The 18,402-nt window shown below is 50.3% G+C and overlaps 1 protein-coding gene across 1 annotated transcript in view; it reads left to right on the top strand.

The window, feature by feature from the left end:
- LOC140385340 (collectin-10-like) overlaps positions 1-18,402 on the top strand; it is a 99,631-nt gene that overhangs the window by 43,042 nt on the left and 38,187 nt on the right. Inside the window, exon 3 of the mRNA XM_072467403.1 lies at positions 4,736-4,807. Within this exon, the coding sequence (XP_072323504.1) occupies positions 4,736-4,807 (72 nt within the window). The remainder of the gene's footprint in view (positions 1-4,735; positions 4,808-18,402) is intronic.

Raw genomic sequence — 18,402 nt, 5'->3', positions numbered from 1 at the left:
TCGGGCTGCGGAGAATCCAGCCCATGAAATCTCAAAGACTAATTGGCCTCACAAGTGCTTTGTTGAACAAAGGACACAATTTGAAATCTAACTGAGGCAGAGATATGAGTGAATGACCATTGTCAACTGCTTTTATATCATGGTGGCAGGGGCTCCAGAAATGTTAACCCAGCAATCATGTGACAGAAACTAATTTTCAGGCACCACAGGCAACCTGAGCAAAGCCTATCCGTGAGAGGAACATCTGCAACAGCTGTAACACCACGGCTGGAAGTTGTCTATCATGCAGCCAAAGTGTGGTACTTGTTTCAGCTTCCAGGTCCACCGAACCAATCTCCAATATTTGTCTACAAGAGGCTTCACAGTTTCATGAGAATCCTTTAAAGACCTTCACTCCAAGAGGTCTACAAGATTATGAGGGGCATGGATAGAGTGGATGAACAGGCACTCTTTCCCAGGGTGGAGGGGTCAGTCATCAGGGGGCATAGGTTTAAGGTCCATGGGGCAATGTTTAGAGGAGATGTGCAAGGCAGGTTTTTTACGCAGAGGGTGGTGAGTGCCTGGAACGCATTGCCAGAGGAGGTTGTGGAAGCAGATACAGTAATGGCGTTCAAAAGGCATCTTGCCAAACACATGGATAGGATGGAAATAGAGCGATATGGCACAAGGAAGTGCTGAGGGTTTTGGCCAAGGGTGGCATCATGAACAGTACAGACTTGGAGGGGCAAAAGGCCTGTTCCTGTGCTATATTGTTCTTTGTTCTTTGTTCTTAAAGTAACAACTCCACCAGGAAGACACTAGGCATGCATCGATATAAAGTCCCAGTTATAATTCCATTTTTATGATTACAGCTTTAACTTCATCTGTGTCTGATCTTTGTGTCTGTCTTACTGTGAGTGAAATGAATGATTGAGACGTCGGGTTTAGATGTCCAGGGCAAGTGCGTGATAATAAATGACCTTCTTTATTTTTAAAAAATCATCTGAAAGCCTGCTCCTGAAATTTATTTTAAATAAAGAAAAATAATTTCTGAGAGTAAGGACGTACACATGACTTACATACAAATATCCTGATTGAAGACTGGAAGAGGCCACACTATTCTTCTCCATAACAGTGTACTATCCAGAAATAATGGCCACAATTCTGGGTAGCATCACTGATGCCAATGGTATGGACACTGGTTTAATGCATGTTTCATTAACTTATTGGTCTGTGTATTAGCACTGAATGCCAGCTGTTCAAAAAAGGCAGGAGAGAACAAAGATGGAACTACAGACCAGTCAGCAGGACATCAGTCATTGGGAAAGTGCTGGAATCTATTATTAAAGAAGCCTTATTAACAATTCACTTCAAAAAATATAGTATTATCAGACAAAGTCAACACAGTTTATGAATTATGTTTGAGAAACCTATGAGCTTTTTGAGGCTGTAACTAGAAGGGTAGATAATGGAGTCCCAGTAGATGTAGTACTCTTGGGTTTCCAAAAGGAAAAATGGCACATAAAAGTCCAATATGTAAGACAAAGTCTTACAATTGGAGGTATTATATTAACAAGGCTGAGGGATTCATTGACTAGAACAAAGAGTAGGGACAGACAGGGCATTATTTTAAGTTCGCAGTCTGTCACTAATCCATATCTAGAGAATCCCTACAGTGCAGAAGGAGGCCATTCAGCTCATCGAGTCTGCACTGACACTCCGAACAAGTTTCCTACCTAGGCCCACTTCCCTGCCCTATCCCCACCTAACCTGCACATCTTTGGACTGTGGTAGGAAACCGGAGCACCTGGAGAAAACCCATGCAAAGATTGGGAGAAAGTGCAAACACCACACAGACAGTCACCCAAGGCTGGAATTGATTTTATTTATTTATTTATTTATTATCAGGTGTACCAAGGTACAGTGAAAATTATTGTTCTGCTTACAGTCCAGACAGATCGCTCCATACATGAAAACATAGAACATACTACAACTAGCGGATATAGAAGATGTAGGAAGAGGATCTCTAGGGAAGAGATCGCCGAGAGTCAACAAGCTCCGGCGCCATTTTGGAAAAAATAATTTTTTAATCCTGTTGTTGTTTTTCCCTTTTCTGGACTTAATCCTGCATCACCACCATTGGATCTCCTTTCTCTTGTTTCGCCTCCTCTGCTCCTCCAGCCACTGTATTGTACATCTCCATGTGTTTTCTCCCTGTTTCTGGCTCCTCCGCTGCCGCTCCTCCGGCCTCCGGGCTCAGCCTGCTGCTGCTGAGGCCGGGCTGCTGAAGCTGGGCCACTCCTGTGATCAGTGAAGATGTTACAGGAGGTCTCACTGCCTCTGGCTGCTGTGTCTCACGTCCTTCCATCGAGTCCGGGCCTTGTTGTGCCAACCATACCCCTCCCCGACTGGACTGTCTCCCCGCCAGCGTCAATACCAGCAGCCCTGCCATCATGGGCCTACTGTTGTCCCATCCCCGATCTTGGCAAGAGCGTCCGCCACGAATCCCGGTCTTTCGGAGCCGTTTCTTTTACATCCTCACTCGCTGTCCAGAATACCTGCATCGCCGGCTTGGATTCATCAGACTCTTGCTGTCTCCAGCCATTCCTCTGCTCCATTGGCTGGGTTTCCAGCCCCGCTCCGGCTAATGGTTCAGTCTGTCACCCTGGGGTCCTTGGTGTGGTGAGGCAGCAGTTCTAACTAAGTGAATGGGCTCGGGTCTAGCAGATGGAATACAATGTTGACAGATGTGAGGTTATCCATTTTGGTCGGAATAACAGCAAAAGGGATTATTATTTAAATGATAAAATATTCAAACATGCTGCTGTGCAGAGGGACCTGGGTGTGCTAGTGCATGAGTCGCAAAAAGTTGGTTTACAGGTGCAACAAATGATTAAGAAGCCAAATGGAGTTTTGGCCTTCATTGCTAGAGGGATGGAGTTTAAGACTAGGGAGGTTATGCTGCAATTGTATAAGGTGTTAGTGAGGCCACACCTGGAGTATTGTGTTCAGTTTTGATCTCCTTACCTGAGAAAGGATGTAGTGGTGCTGGAGGGTGTGCAGAGGAGATTCACTAGGTTAATCCCAGAATTGAGGGGGTTGGATTACGAGGAAAGGTTGAGTAGACTGGGACTGTACTCATTTGAATTTAGAAGGATGAGGGGGGATCTTATAGAAACTTATAAAATTATGAAGCGAATAGATAGGATAGATGCGGGCAGGTTGTTTCCACTGGCAGGTGAAAGCAGAACTAAGGGGCATAGCCTCAAAATAAGGGGAAGTAGATTTAGGACTGCTCTTAGGAGGAACTTCTTCACCCAAAGGGTTGTGAATCTATGGAATTCCCTGCCCAGTGAGGCTCCTTCATTAAATGTTTTTAAGATAAAGGTAGATAGTTTTTTGAAGAATAAAGGGATTAAGGGTTATGGTGCTCCGGTGGGAAAGTTAGAGCTGAGTCCACAAAAGATCAGCCATGACCTCATTGAATGGCGGAGCAGGCTCGAGGGGCCAGATGGCCGACTCCTGCTCCTAGCTCTTATGTTCTTAATCACTGTGCCACCGTGCCGCCCAAAGTGCTGGGGCCTCAGTTATTTACAATCTATTTCTGCCTCAGTCAAAGAGCCTAAGAGTAATGTTTCTAAGTTAGTGGGGAATGCAAACAGGGCTTTGGTGAGCCTACTCCTGGAATACTGTGTGCAGGTGTGGTCTCCACATTTAAGAAAGGATACACTTGCAGTGGAGGTGTTACAAGTGAAGGTTCGCCAGATTAATCCCTGGGATGAGAAGATTGTCCAATGATGAGAAGGTGAGTAAATTGGTTCTGCATTCTCTGGAGTTTAGAAGGATGAGGGGTGATCTCATTGAAGCCTTCTAACTTCGACAGGGTCAGCACTGAGAGGCTATTTCCCCGGCTGAGGAATCTAGAACAATGGGTTTGATGATAAGGCCCGGCGTTTAGGACTGAGATAAAGAGAATGTCTTATTCAAAGGGTTGTGAGTCTTTGCAATTTATTCCCCAAGAGAGTTTTGGATAGTGAGTCCATTTAAGGTTGAGATGTATAGGTTTTTGGGATCAAGGGACAATGGGAATGGGTGGAATGTGGAGTTGAAGCCAAATATACCAGCCATGATCATATTGAATGGTGGAGCGAGTTTGGTGGGTCATGTGGTCTCCTTCGGCTCCTATTTCTCATGTTTTTACATTCTTTTCCTTTCTTCCAGTCCTTCCGAAATGTCAAATACCCCTGAATATTCATTTCTAGCCTTAGCCACTTTCATAGAATCCCTGCAGAAGGAGGCCATTCGGCCCATCGAGTCTGCACCAGCCCTTGGAAAGAGCACCCATTTTAGCCCACGCCCCCACCCGATCCCACAACCCAGTACCGCCACCCAATCTTTTGGACACTAAGGGGCAATTTATCATGGCCAATCCACCTAACTTGCACTTCTTTGGACTGTGGGAGGAAACCGGAACACCCGGAGGAAACCCACGCAGACACGGGGAGAAAGTTCAAACTCCACACAGGTAGTCACCCGAAGCCGTAATTGAACCCAGGTCCCTGAAGCTATGAGACAGCATTGCTAACCACTGTGCCACCATTCTGGCCACTTTGCATCATCTCTAATGGCCATCATGTACCCATTTATACCCATTTATTTTCAAGTCATCCATCTTATTATGAATGCTTTGTGCAATTAGATAAAGTGACTTTAATAAACAAAACATGCATCTGATGATTAATTTCTGTTTTCAAAGGTGAACAGGGTGAAACGGGAGACTCCGGAGAAGCAGGAAAAACAGGAAAACTAGGTCCACCTGGATCAAAAGGTATGGTGCATGGTGAACACCATCTGATGGGATACTTGTAGTTACTAAAATGTGCTGGTCAAAAGCCACATGCTGATAATATTGTTGAACAGTAATGATCACAGGCAGGTTTTGATGCTTTCGATGCATTTCACAATAACAGGTGATGAGCTGTCAACATAGGAGAGCACAGTTAACATTCATGATATATCCTACAAAGCTATAGTGTGGAGTAACCGTCTCCCCAGAACTTCTTTCAACACAGCTAGGCTACCCTTCCTTTTGTACCTGACCATTTCAATTAACGTGGGTTTTCAGTGTCTGGTGACTCATGGGCCTGGTTGTTGAAGGCTTCCTTAAACTTGGGGAACGTTCCAGATACATTGATCAGAATTTTATTGTCCCGTCGTGGTGGGGGCAGGGCCCGAAAATGCAGAGAGCTGTGCAAATGTGCATTGACTAGGGCAGCGTGCTGGCACAGTGGTTAGCTCTGCTGCCTCACTGCGGCAGGGATACGGGTTCCATTCTCAGGAACCTCGCTTTCCCCGCTACACACAATTCACCCTTCAGACTTTCTTCACTGTACCCAAAACTCATTACATTCATTTTCTTGCACTCTGCCTCTCTTCTTTTTATATTCGAGAATCTTTTCTGCTGGTTTCCCTCCTCCACTCTTGGCATCAGTTGATTTCTTTACGTTCAGGTTCAATCTGGGCATCATTTTCAGTGTATTCTTTCCCTTACTGTGACTCTCAGTCAGTCACTGTCTTCCCTATACCCACTGTCAATCTCCCTCCCATTCTCAGGATTCTCTCTCTCTCTCCTCGCTCTCTCTCTTTCTCCCTGATTCCTACTTCTTTGGTCTCTCTTTTTGCTTTGCTACTACCCATGTATTTGTCCTGTCGGCTGGTTTCGCTCAGTTGGTTGGACAGCTGGTTTGTGATGCAGAGCAAGGCCAGCAGCGCGGGTTCAATTACGAGGTTATTGCTGAAGTTATTGATGAAGGCCCTGCCTTCTCTGCCTTGCCCCTTGCCTGAGGTGTGGCAATCCTCAGGCTAAATCACCACCAGTCAGCTCTACCCTTCAAAAGACCGTTACTATTCATACTATTGCTCTGTCTGCACTTTTCCATGTATTCATTCTCCTTCCTGAAATTTAGGGCTGAATTCTCTCCCAGGTTATGCTGAGCACTGATTATATATGAAATGAATGATCCCTCCATCCAACAGATTAGAATCACCTTCTATGTACTGATACGCAATCAATATACACAAGTCGAAGGTACTTAGTAACTGAGGTTTTAATACTCTAAGAACTGATCCCCAGCAGCTTCGGGAGAGAATGTGAAGGCTGCTGGGACGGCGCCGTCTCTTATACTCCACCTTCAGGGCGGAGCTACTTCGCACAGCCAATGGTGGACTCCAAAGTCTCAACCAATGGCGTCGGGCTCTCAGGTACCGCAATACCTGGTACTACCACATTGACTCCCTGTTAAGAAGGAGTCCGGGGGGGGTGTTGGCCAGTGAAAAAACGTTTTGCCCTTCACATGCTAGGACCAGGTATTGAGGCACCGTACAGCCGAGGATTGAATAACAGTGTTCATTTAAAGTTAGTGTCCGAGACAGGATGAAGCAATAAGGTGCTCGGGCAGCCTGGTTGTCCTCTTGGAGCGTCGGAGCTTTTGTGGTGATCCTGGTGTGGGTCCTGGTGGATGCGACTCCGTGAGCATAGTTACGGTCTCGTCGGCAGTTTCGTCACCCCTGGGCGGCGCTGTTGGGGCAAGCGGTTGACGTGGGGGGGAAAAACCCTGTAGGGGACGCCGATGAGTGGCCGGGCCAAGGCAGGAGTGGCGGGAGTACTGAGCACTCCCACTGCTGCGGGGGCGGTGGGGGTGGGGGTAATGGGTCAGGAGCGCGTGGGGTTCCGGCGGGCGGCAGGTCCCGAAGGGAGACCGTGTCTTGCCTGCCATCGGGGAACGCCACGTAGGCGTACTGTGGGTTTGTGTGCAGCAGATGGACCCTTTCGACCAACGGGTCCGACTTGTGCACCCGCACATGCCTCCGAAGCAGAATGGGTCCGGGTGTTGCTAGCCAGGTTGGGAGCGACGTGCCGGAGGAGGACTTCCTAGGGAAGACAAGAAGACGTTCGTGAGGTGTCTGATTCGTTGTGGTACAGAGCAGTGAACGGATGGCATGAAGGGCCACTGGAGGACTTCTTGCCAGCGGGAGTCTGGGAGGTTCCTGGACCGAAGGGCCAGTAGGACGGTCTTCCAGACCGTTCCGTTCTCCCTCTCTACCTGCCCGTTTCCCCGGGAGTTGTAACTGGTCGTCCTGCTCGAGGCGATGCCTTTGCTGAGCAGGAATTGACGCAGTTCGTCGCTCATAAAGGAGGACCCCCTGTAGCACCGTCAATATGACGCGAGGCAAGTTGAGGTAATGTCAATTGAAGGCTTTATTAAGCAGAACTTTATCCCCAGCAGCGTGGTTACAGAATGCAGCTGCTGAGGGAAATGGAGGGAAAAACTGGGTTCTTATACCGGCATTTCTGGGTGGAGTCCAGTAGGTGGCTGATCCTATCAGGACCTGACATCCCTCCACCAATAGCCTGTCGGCACGTGGTGTACCGTATTACCCCTAATACATACCACCACATTCACCCCTTGTTGAAAAGAAAACCTGGCTGGATGGTGGTTCGCATGGTGGTAGGGGTTTACAGAGTCGGTACTGTGCCGTAACTTTGAAAAAACACAAAATTATCGCTTCAACTGGGCCAACGGGCCAAACAGGGTCGGCATGATGCCATAACTATAACAAGACACAATAACTGAAAACGTTGAGAGTTAAAGTGATTCGATGAGCCGGATGGGCGCCCTGGTCGTCCTTTCCGATCGTCTCGGGCGTGGTGGTGATGGCGCTGGCTCGAGTCCCGTCGACTCTGGTAGCGTAGCGCTGTCCCCTGTGCCCTTACTCCTGGGCCGGTCTGAGAGGAGAACCGAACCCCCCGGGAAGGGGGTGGCTGCGGGATGAACCGGCGGGAGTGAGGAGGTGGTGATTGGCATTGGGGGGGTGTGGGTAGCTCCGGCGAGCGCCAGATCTCGCAGGGAGACCGTGTCCTGTCGGCCATCGGGGTACTCCACATAGGCGTATTGCGGGTTGGCGTGAAGGAGATGCACCCGTTCCACCAATGGATCTGACTTGTGCGCCCGCACATGTTTCCGGAGCAGAATGGGTCCCGGAGCTGCTAGCCAGGTCGGAAGTGGCGTTCCAGAGGAGGACTTCCTAGGAAAGAGGAGGAGGCACTCGTGAGGCGTTTGAGTCGTGGTGGTGCACAGCAGGGACCGGATAGAGTGAAGGGCATCCGGGAGGACTTCCTGCCAGCGGGAAATTGGGAGGCTCCTAGACCGGAGGGCCAGCAGGACGGCCTTCCAGACCGTTCCATTCTCCCTTTCTACCTGCCCGTTCCCCCGGGGGTTGTAACTGGTCGTCCTGCTCGTGGCTATGCCCCTGCTGAGCAGGAATTGACGCAGTTCGTCACTCATAAAGGAGGACCCCCTGTCGCTATGGATATAGTCGGGGAAACCGAAGTGTAAAAATGGTACTGAGGGCTTTAATGACCGTGGACGCTGTCATGTCGGGGCAGGGGATGGCGAAAGGGAAACGGGAGTATTCGTCAACAACGTTCAGGAAGTATGCGTTGCGATCGGTGGAGGGGAGGGGGCCTTTGAAATCCAAACTGAGGCGTTCAAAGGGTCGAGAGGCCTTAACCAGGTGCGCTCTATCTGGCCTGAAAAAGTACGGTTTGCACTCAGCGCAGAACTGGCAGTTTCTGGTGACTGTTCAGACGTCCTCGACGGAGGAAGGGAGGTTGCGGGCCTTAAGGAAGTGGTAGAAACGAGTGACCCCCGGGTGGCAGAGGTCCTCGTGGAGGGCTTGTAGACGGTCCACTTGTACATTGGCACAAGTGCCGCGAGATAGGGCATCGGACGGCTCGTTCAGCTTTCCTGGACGATACAAGATCTCATAATTGAAGGTGGAGAGTTCGATCCTCCACCGCAAGATCTTGTAATTCTTGATCTTGCCCCGCTGTGCATTATCGAACATGAAGGCAACCGACCGTTGGTCAGTGAGGAGAGTCAATCTCCTAATGGCCAGGTAATGCCTCCAGTGTCGCACAGCTTCCACTATTGCTTCTGCCTCCTTTTCCACTGAGGAGTGGCGGATTTCTGAAGCGTGGAGGGTTCGGGAGAAGAAGGCCACGGGTCTGCCTGCTTGGTTGAGGGTGGCCGCCAGAGCTACATCCGATGCATCGCTCTCGACCTGGAAGGGGAGGGACTCGTCGATGGCGTGCATCGTGGCCTTTGCGATATCCGCTTTGATGCGGCTAAAGGCCTGGCATGCCTCTGTCGTCAGGGGAAAAGTAGTGGACTGGATTAGTGCACGGGCCTTGTCTGTGTACTGGGGGACCCACTGGGCGTAATAAGAAAAGAAGCCCAGGCAACGTTTCAGGGCTTTGGCACAGTTGGGGAGAGGGAACTCCATGAGGGGGAGCATGCGTTCAGGGTCGGGGCCTATCACTCCATTACGCACTACGTAGCCCAGGATGGCTAGATGATCGGTGCGGAACACGCATTTTTCTTTGTTGTAAGTGAGGTTCAGGGCGTGAGCGGTCTGGAGGAACTTTTGGAGATTGGCGTCGTGGTCCTGCTGGTCGTGGCCGCAGATGGTGACGTTGCCGAGATACGGGAACGTGGCCCGTAAACCGTGCTGGTCAACCATTCGGTCCATCTCTCGTTGGAAGACCGAGACTCCGTTTGTGACGCCGAATGGAACCCTTAAAAAGTGATATAACCGCCCGTCTGCTTCGAAGGCAGTATAGTTGCGGTCACCGGGACGGATGGCGAGCTGGTGGTAGGCGGACTTGAGGTCCACGGTGGAAAATACCTTGTACTCTGCAATCCGATTGACCATGTCGGATATGCGGGGGAGAGGGTACGCATCTAGCTGAGTGTACCTGTTGATGGTCTGACTATAGTCGATGACCATCCTCTGTTTCTCCCCGGTCTTAACAACTACCACCTGGGCTCTCCAGGGACTGTTGCTAGCCTGGACGATGCCTTCCTTCAGCAGCCTCTGGACTTCGGACCAGATAAATGCTCGGTCCTGGGCGCTGTACCGTCTGCTCCTTGTGGCGACGGGTTTGCAATCCGGGGTGAGGTTCGCAAACAAGGAAGGCGGTTCAACCTTGAGGTCGTGAGGCCGCAGACAGTCAGTGGGGGTATAGGGCCGCCAAATTTAAATGTTAAACTCTGGAGGTTGCATTGGAAGTCCAACCCTAGGAGTGTGGGCGCACAGAGATGGGGGAGGACATACAGCCGGTAATTTCAGAACTCCCTCTCCTGCACCGTTAGGTTAGCAATGCAGAACCCCGTGATCTGAACGGAGTGGGATCCCGCCGCCAGGAAAATTTTGTGGGTGCTTGGCCGAATTACGAGGGAACAGCGCCTTACCGTGTCCGGATGAATGAAGCTCTCCGTGCTCCCAGAGTCGATAAGACACGGCGTCTCGTAGCCATTCACTAGGACTGTAGTGGTTGCAGTCTGGAGCGTCCGGGGTCGCGACTGGTCGAGGGTCGTCGAAGCCAGACGTGGTTGTTGAAGTTGAGCATCGTAATCAGGCAGTATGTGGCCGTCTGTGTCGGGGTCCTTCAGCCAAGATGGCGACGTCCACGGATCGAGCGCGGTCGGGGGTGGACAAAATGGCGGCGCCCATCTCTCCCTCGTGGCGTCCGGGGTCCAAAATGGCGGCGTCCGTTGGTCACACGTGGATCGCTGGGGGGGCTGGGTCTGTGGTCCCGTTTCTTCCCCGGAGATAGCGGCGACCCCGCGGGACTTGCACACCATCGCGTAGTGGCCCTTCTTCCCGATGCTTTTGCATTTAGCTGCGCGGGCCGGGCAGCGCTGCCGAGGGTGTTTCGGCTGGCCGCAAAAATAGCAGCGGGGCCCCCCCGGTTGGTCTGGTGTTTTGGCCGTGCAGGTTTGCGGGGGTGGGGGGGGTGTCGGAGAGTCGGCTGCAGCAGGGGTCCACGGAGCCCAAGGGGCTGTAGTGCGTTCGGGGGCGTAGGCACGGGCGTTACGCGAGGCCACATCGAGGGATGCTGCCAGGGCCCGAGCTTCTGTAAGTCCCAGAGATTCTTTCTCCAGAAGCCTCTGGCGGATCTGGGAAGAGGCCAAACCTGCCACATACGCATCGCGGACCAGGAGCTCTGTGTGTTCACTCGCTGTTACCGCCGGGCAGTTGCAGTTTCGACCCAGGATCTGCAGGGCGTTATAAAACTCGTCCAGCAATTCCCCCAGAAATTGCCGTCGTGTGGCGAGCTGGTAGTGAGCAAAAACCTGGTTGACGGGCCGGATGTAGATATCCTTCAGCGCGGCGAATGCACCGGTGAAACCGTCCTTGTCCTCGATAAGGGAGTAGACGTCAGGACTCACCCTGGAATAGAGGACCTGCATCTTTTGTTCATCAGTCGGTGTGCCGTTCGGAGGTAGCCCTCAAAGCAAGCCAGCCAGTGCTTGAAGATAGAGGCCGAGTTAGCTGCTTGGGGTGCGATGCGCAGGCACTCCGGGGTGATTCGGAGCCCTATGTTCCCACGTCGTTTTCTTCAATTTAAATTCTGCTTAATAAATTGTAGCACCGTCAATATGACGCGAGGCAGGTTGAGGTAATGTCAATTGAAGGCTTTATAAAGCAGAACTTTATCCCCAGCAGCTGCTGAGGGAAATGGAGGGAAAAACTGGGTTCTTATACCGGCATTTCTGGGTGGAGTCCAGTAGGTGGCAGATCCTATCAGGACCTGGCATCCCTCCACCAGTAGCCTGTCGACACGTGGTGTACCGTATTACCCCTAATACATACCACCACACCCCCTATCACTGTGTATGTACGCGGGGAAACTGAACAGTGTAAAGACACCCTGGAGGGCCTTGATGATCGTGGATGCCGTTATGTCGGGACAGCGAATGGCGAATGGAAACCGAGAGTAGTCGTCAATCACGTTCAGGAAGTACGTGTTGCGGTCGGTGGAGGGGAGGGGGCCTTTAAAATCCACGCTGAGGCGTTCAAAGGGGCGGGAGGCCTTCACCAGGCGCACACGGTCTGGCCGGTAGAAGTGCGGTTTATACTCCGTGCAGACCTGGCAGTCTCTGGTGATTGCCCTGACTTCCTCGATGGAGTAGGACAGCTGCGGGCCTTAGTGAAGTGATAAAGGCGGGTGACCCCTGGGTGACAGAGATCGTCGTGCAGGGTCCGGAGTCGGTCCACATGTGCGCTGGCACATATACCTCGGGACAGGGCATCGAGGGCTCGTTGAACTTACCAGGGCGATACAAAATCTCGTAATTAAAGGTGGAGAGTGTGGTGATATACATCACTGTAAGTACACAAAGGGTTAATGTACATACACTACACCTAGCTAGACACTAGAGGGAGCACCAGAGACATGACACACAGACAGTCAACCAATAGGTCAGTAAGATGGGACATGACCAATGGGCATTCAAGATACACACAGAGGTGACACTGCCACAGGAGAGTATTGCACCAACCCATATAAATGGACACATCACACATGCTCAGTCTCTTTCCAGTGGAGACACTCAGTGAGTACAGATACAGGGTTGATTGAACATCACACCCACCACGTGGATTGTAGCAGACTGGCCCGTCAGTCTGAGTAGCTATAGCAGGATTAACAGGAGAGTCGAATCCAAGTAGGAGAATCGTTAACAGTAATAAATGTGTTAAAGCTATCTCCACGTCTGAACCTTCCTTTGTCAGAGTGCACATCAAGGCAGCAGATCATGCTACGTCAAGAGCATAACAAAACATGGTACCCAGGAGTGACTGTTAAATCTATATAGCTCAACTCAGCAAACAGTGACAACCAGCAACAAAAGCCAGGCAAGATGATGTTCGAGATTCCAGTTCCACAGCAGCTCAGGTACCAAGGCAATCTCAGTGAAAACTGGCATTGGTTCCGGCAGAGATTCGAGATCTACCTGGTAGCGTGCGACCTAGATGGCGTGGCGGATGCAGAAAAAATAAAGCTTCTACTTACCATCACGGGTCCAGAAGGAGCTGAAATTTTCCAGACCTTCAAATACTCAAAGGGGCAAAACAAGAGCGACTTCCAGGCAGTCCTGGACAAATTCCAAGAATTCTGCAAGGAAAATACAAGGAACAACGGTAAAAGACCTGACCATGAGGCGAAGGTAAGGTGTCCAGTGCAGAAAACGGCAGTTTTGATTTGCAGCCATCTTGGAAAAGGTGCTGCACACGCGCAGTTGCGCGAAGAGCGCACAGAATGGGAAGGTCCGTTTGCGCATGCGAGAGAAGCCGCGCATGCGCAATTAGGGGTTGGTTTAGCACAGGGCTAAATCGCTGGTTTTTAAAGCAGACCAAGGCAGGCCAGCAGCGCGGTTCAATTCCCGTACCGGCCTCCCCCAACAGGCGCCGGAATGTGGCGACTAGGGGCTTTTCACAGTAACTTCATTTGAAGCCTACTTGTGACAATAAGCGATTTTCATTTTCATTTCATTTCAATTGCAAAAAAGGCCCCAAGTAAAGGCACAGTGATATGCGCATGCGGAATCGCTTCCTACACACTACGTCACACGCTTCATGACGTCAGAGGCCCTGGACCACGCCCACTTAAAGGGGAAATATCCCAAAACAAGAAACTAATTTTTTAAAGCCTCAAAACCAGATTCTTTCACCTGGAACGACAGAACAATGCCTGAAATTCGACCCGTAGCTGAAAGTAACCACCGCAGATCCCTGCAACAAGCAGGTAGCACCGCCCAAAGAGATGATACAGTCCTTGAAAACTATGAATCAAACCTTGAATTTGTCTTTGGACATCGCAAGCACAATGCCAGCTTCGACACAAAACGTGATGATATGGTCCTAGAAGACTACGACTCAGACGATGATTTCATCATTGGAGATGGCGACCCCAGTACCAAATCCGAACGAGATGTGTCTTACAGTGAAGAATCCGACACAGACGCAGATGTGTTCTTTGGATTTGAAGATCTTCAGCCCAGCATATACGACATCCCGACTTGTGAGTGCACGATTATGCTGCGGCCTGACACCAAGAGACAGAGAGCGGTACAAGCCCTCAGAGAGCGGCCTGCTGCCACACAGAGAGTGGCCCACGCACCGCAAAGGGTCCCAGCCTCCACACAGAAAGCGATGAAAGACTCCACAGCGAGACAACTGCACGTCTCCACACAAGAAGTGACTCCAGTGACACAAGCCTCCACAGCGAGCTCGTGGACAGACTGCACGTTAGAAGCACTGCAAGACTCCACAGCGCAGTCCTTGCATGAACAAGATGTGACTCCAGTGACACAAGCCTCCACAGCGAGCTCGTGGACAGCCTCCACGATAGAAGCAATGCAAGACTCCAAAGTGCAGTCCTTGCATGAACAAGACCATGAGGGTCTCGCAACCACCTCTGAGCAACCAGCAGCAGACAATGCAAGTCTGCCACGCTCAAGTGAACAACAGAAAGACTATGACAGTCTGCCATGCTCAAATGTACAGTAAGCAGACTATGACAGTCTACCACGCTCCAGTGAACAAGAAGAAGACTCTGACAGTCTACCCAGCTCAAGTGAACGACAAGAAGACACTGAGGCTCTACCCACTGTATGTGTGACAAGTGACGACGGCATCCCACTTCCCATACCAGATGTGCAACGTGACAGACCTCAGCTAGAATGTACAGAGACACTCGACAATCACAGTGAGACTACTGGTTGTGGTGTTGGGCGTTCTGACACACAGATGAGCCAACACAGTTGTATTTGGTACAACGCTGTTTTATTCAAACTTACTATCTACAGTTTTGTCTTGATACTCTGCACGTGGGGACTCCCTGTCTGTGATGTTAAAACAGGTCTTGTCCTTGTCCCCAGATCTACTGGCCACCAGGTGTCGTGTTTGTCCTTTTATACTGTCCCTGTCCTTGTCTGTGATTGGTTGTGGTGTTGTGTGTTCTGATTTGTCTGTTGGTGTGTCTATCATGATGTGTGTGTTTGAATATCATGACACTGGTGACTCCGGTGACACCACGTTACTTCAAACTTCATTCGCTCGAGCCTCTCCGCAAGCAAATGCATTCCTGAATGTTTTGACTCCAGGCCGGGAGCATCACGAAACTTCAGAAGATTCAAGTGAACCTGAAATGACTCCGGATGGGGAGCATCAAGAAGCCAAAACTGACTCAGGTGAAACAGACCAGACTCCAGACGGGGAGCATCGACAAACCAAAACTGACTCAGGTGAAACAGACCAGACAAAACAGACCAGACTCCAGACGAGGAAAATCGACAAGCCAAAGCTGATTCCAGTAAGCTAGACATGACTCCAGACGGGGAGCGCCACAAACTCAGTGACGGCACGCTCAAGGAAACAGCAGATGCCACAAAGCACGCTAACACGAGGAACTGTGTGAAGGACTCGTATTATCCACAGAGTGTGGTCCTTGAGCGCAGCAAACACGACAACAAAACCAACCAACACAACAATAACATCAAATACAATAACAAGAAACGTACCAGAGCCAACAACGTCGACAACAAGCACAACAAAAACAACACCAATGGAACTACGACTGGTACGACATGATACAACTCTGCAAATGCGGGACACTGTTACTGCTCAGCTCAGTACAATGACATACCATGGCAGGACGATGCATCTTACCAATTCACGTTTGCTGCACTACCAACAGGCTTTCAGGACAGATGCTATCAAGAATTGCTACCATAAGCATCGAAAAAAAAAGAAACAGGCTCCAAGTCAGTCAATGAAGTGATTTGAACACTTGAACACCTCCTGATGACCAAACACCAGGACACTGATGGCATTCACAAGGGAATTACAACGTCACTATTGACACTTCTATACCAGACCATATAAATTCATGAACTTTGGACTCATAACTTTTATTTTGTATTGTTTTATCCTCAACGTCATCACAACTATTATTTGGTCTTGTATATTATTGTACAGTCATCGCTGTTATCATAACTTGTACATAGCATCACTCATCTACCTAGTTTGTTCAATTTTCTTTAACACTGTACAGAAAATATGTAACACGAAAAAAGGGGGTATGTGGTGATATGCATCACTGTAAGTACACAAAGGGTTAATGTACATACACTACACCTAGCTAGACACTACAGGGAGCACCAGAGACATGACGCACAGTCAGTCAACCAATAGGTCAGTAAGATGGGACATGACCAATGGGCATTCACGATACACACAGAGGTGACACTGCCACAGGAGGGCATTGTACCAACCCATATAAATGGACACATCACACATGCTCAGTCTCTTTCCAGTGGAGACTCTCAGTGAGTACAGACACAGGGTTGATTATGCATCACACCCACCACGTGGATTGTAGCAGACTGGTTCGTCAGTCTGAGTAGCTATAGAAGGATTAACAGTGGAGTCGAATCCAAGTAGGAGAATCGTTAACATTAATGAATGTGTTAAAGCTATCTCCAAGTCTGAACCTTCCCTTGTCAGAGTGCACATCAAGGAAGCAGCTTATGCTACGTCAAGAGCATAACAAAACAGAGAGCTTGATCCTCCACCACAAGATCATATTGTTTTTGATCTTGCCCCGCTGTGTGTTGTTAAACATGAAGTCCATCGACCGTTGGTCTGTGAGGAAAGTGAATCTCCTGCCGGCCAGGCAATGCCTCCAGTGCCGCACAGCTTCAACGATAGCTTGGGCCTCCTTTTCGACGGAGGAGTGCCGAATTTCGGAGGCATGGAGGGTGCGGGAAAAGAATGCCAGGAGCCTGCCTGCCTGGTTGAGGGTGGCGGCCAGAGCAACGTCTGATGCATCGCTCTCAACTTGGAAGGGGAGCATCTCGTCGACCGCGTGCATCGCACCTTGGCGATGTCAGCCTTGATACGTTTGAAGGCCTGGTGAGCCTCGGCGGTCAGTGGGAAACTGGTGGAGTGGATGAGTGGGCGGGCCTTGTCCGCATAGTTAGGGACCTACTGGGCGTAGTACGAAAAGAACCCCAGGCATCGTTTGAGGGCATTGGGGCAGTGGGGAAGGGGGAGATCCATGAGGGGGCGCATGCGATCGGGGTCAGGCCCTAGAACTCCATTCTGAACCACATAGCCAAGGATGGCTAATCGGTTCATGCTGAACACACACTTCTCCTTGTTGTAGGTTAGGTTGAGGAGTTTGGCGGTGTGGAGAAATTTGGAAAGGTTAGCGTCGTGGTCCTGCTGGTTGTGGCCGCAGATGGTGACGTTATCCAGGTACGGGAAAGTGGCCTGCAGTCCGTACCGGTCAACCATTTGGTCCATCTCCCGTTGGAAGACCGAGACCCCGTTAGTGACGCCGAAGGGAACCCTAAGGAAATGGTAAAGGCGGCTCACCACAAAGACTGAATCTGTAGACTGAACTTTTGTACATTTTGTGACTTCATCGATTTAACCTCTGTAAATATTGTTTTGTTTGCCATGTATCTGCACTATCGACACCTTCCTATGTATATACGTTCAATTAGACACCTTTTATATATAGTCAGGCATATATACGCATGCACACCTTAGTATTTATTTATCTAAAAAAATAATGATGTGGAGATGCCGGCGTTGGACTGGGGTGAGCACAGTACGAAGTCTTACAACACCAGGTTAAAGTCCAACAGGTTTGTTTCGATGTCACTAGCTTTCGGAGCGCTGCTCCTTCCTCAGGTGAACGCAGAGGTCTGTTCCAGAAACACATTGTGGTGATACACCACTGTACCTCCCTACCATTGTACATAGTATATAATAGTTGTGCGTAACGTGGCCCTGTAATACTGTGTATTGTACTGTAACTCTGCAGAGGTTCGGTCACTGGTAGGTAACCCGACCTGGCCACGGAGAGCTCCGCCTTAGCCACTCCCCCGGGAGTCAGTATAAGAACCTCTTCTGGGACAGCCCCCATTCTTTCTGGGGTCGTCTGTGTCGGGTAAGCCTCCCTTGTAGTATATTAAAGCCTGAGTTAAAGTCTCACATGTCTTTGTGGTTCTTGACGCTTAGCGCATCAATTTAATATACTACAGTTATAATGGAGGCTGCTCTGAAACCCGACAAGCTCTCGCTCGACCCCCACGCTCCACGCGCGGATCACCTTTTCAACTGCTGGCTCCGGTGTTTCGAGGCCTACCTGGAAGCATCCTCCGCCTTCGCCAAAACGGACGCCGACCGACTCAATCTCCTGTGCTCACGGCTCGACTACGGGCTTTTCGACCTCATCACGGGAACAACGACCTACGCCGATGCCATCGTGAAGCTCAAAAGCCGGTATGCACGAACTGTTAATTCTATTTACGCCCGCCACCGCCTCGCCTCCCGGCACCAGCAGCCGGGTGAACCCCTATCCGTGTTTGTTCGGGACCTCCGTGCCCTCGCGCTCACCTGCAACGCGCCAGCAGTCTCCGCTGAGCAGAACACTGAGGCCCTGGAGCTTGATGCCTTTGTAGCTGGCATCGCTTCCGTCCCGATTCGCCAACTCCTTCTGACACA

The sequence above is a fragment of the Scyliorhinus torazame genome, chromosome 11 (genome assembly GCF_047496885.1).
Source record: "Scyliorhinus torazame isolate Kashiwa2021f chromosome 11, sScyTor2.1, whole genome shotgun sequence".
Classification (NCBI taxonomy): Eukaryota; Metazoa; Chordata; class Chondrichthyes; order Carcharhiniformes; family Scyliorhinidae; genus Scyliorhinus; species Scyliorhinus torazame.
Note: the sequence above shows the minus strand (reverse complement) of the source record. Positions and strands in the feature narration are given on the sequence as shown.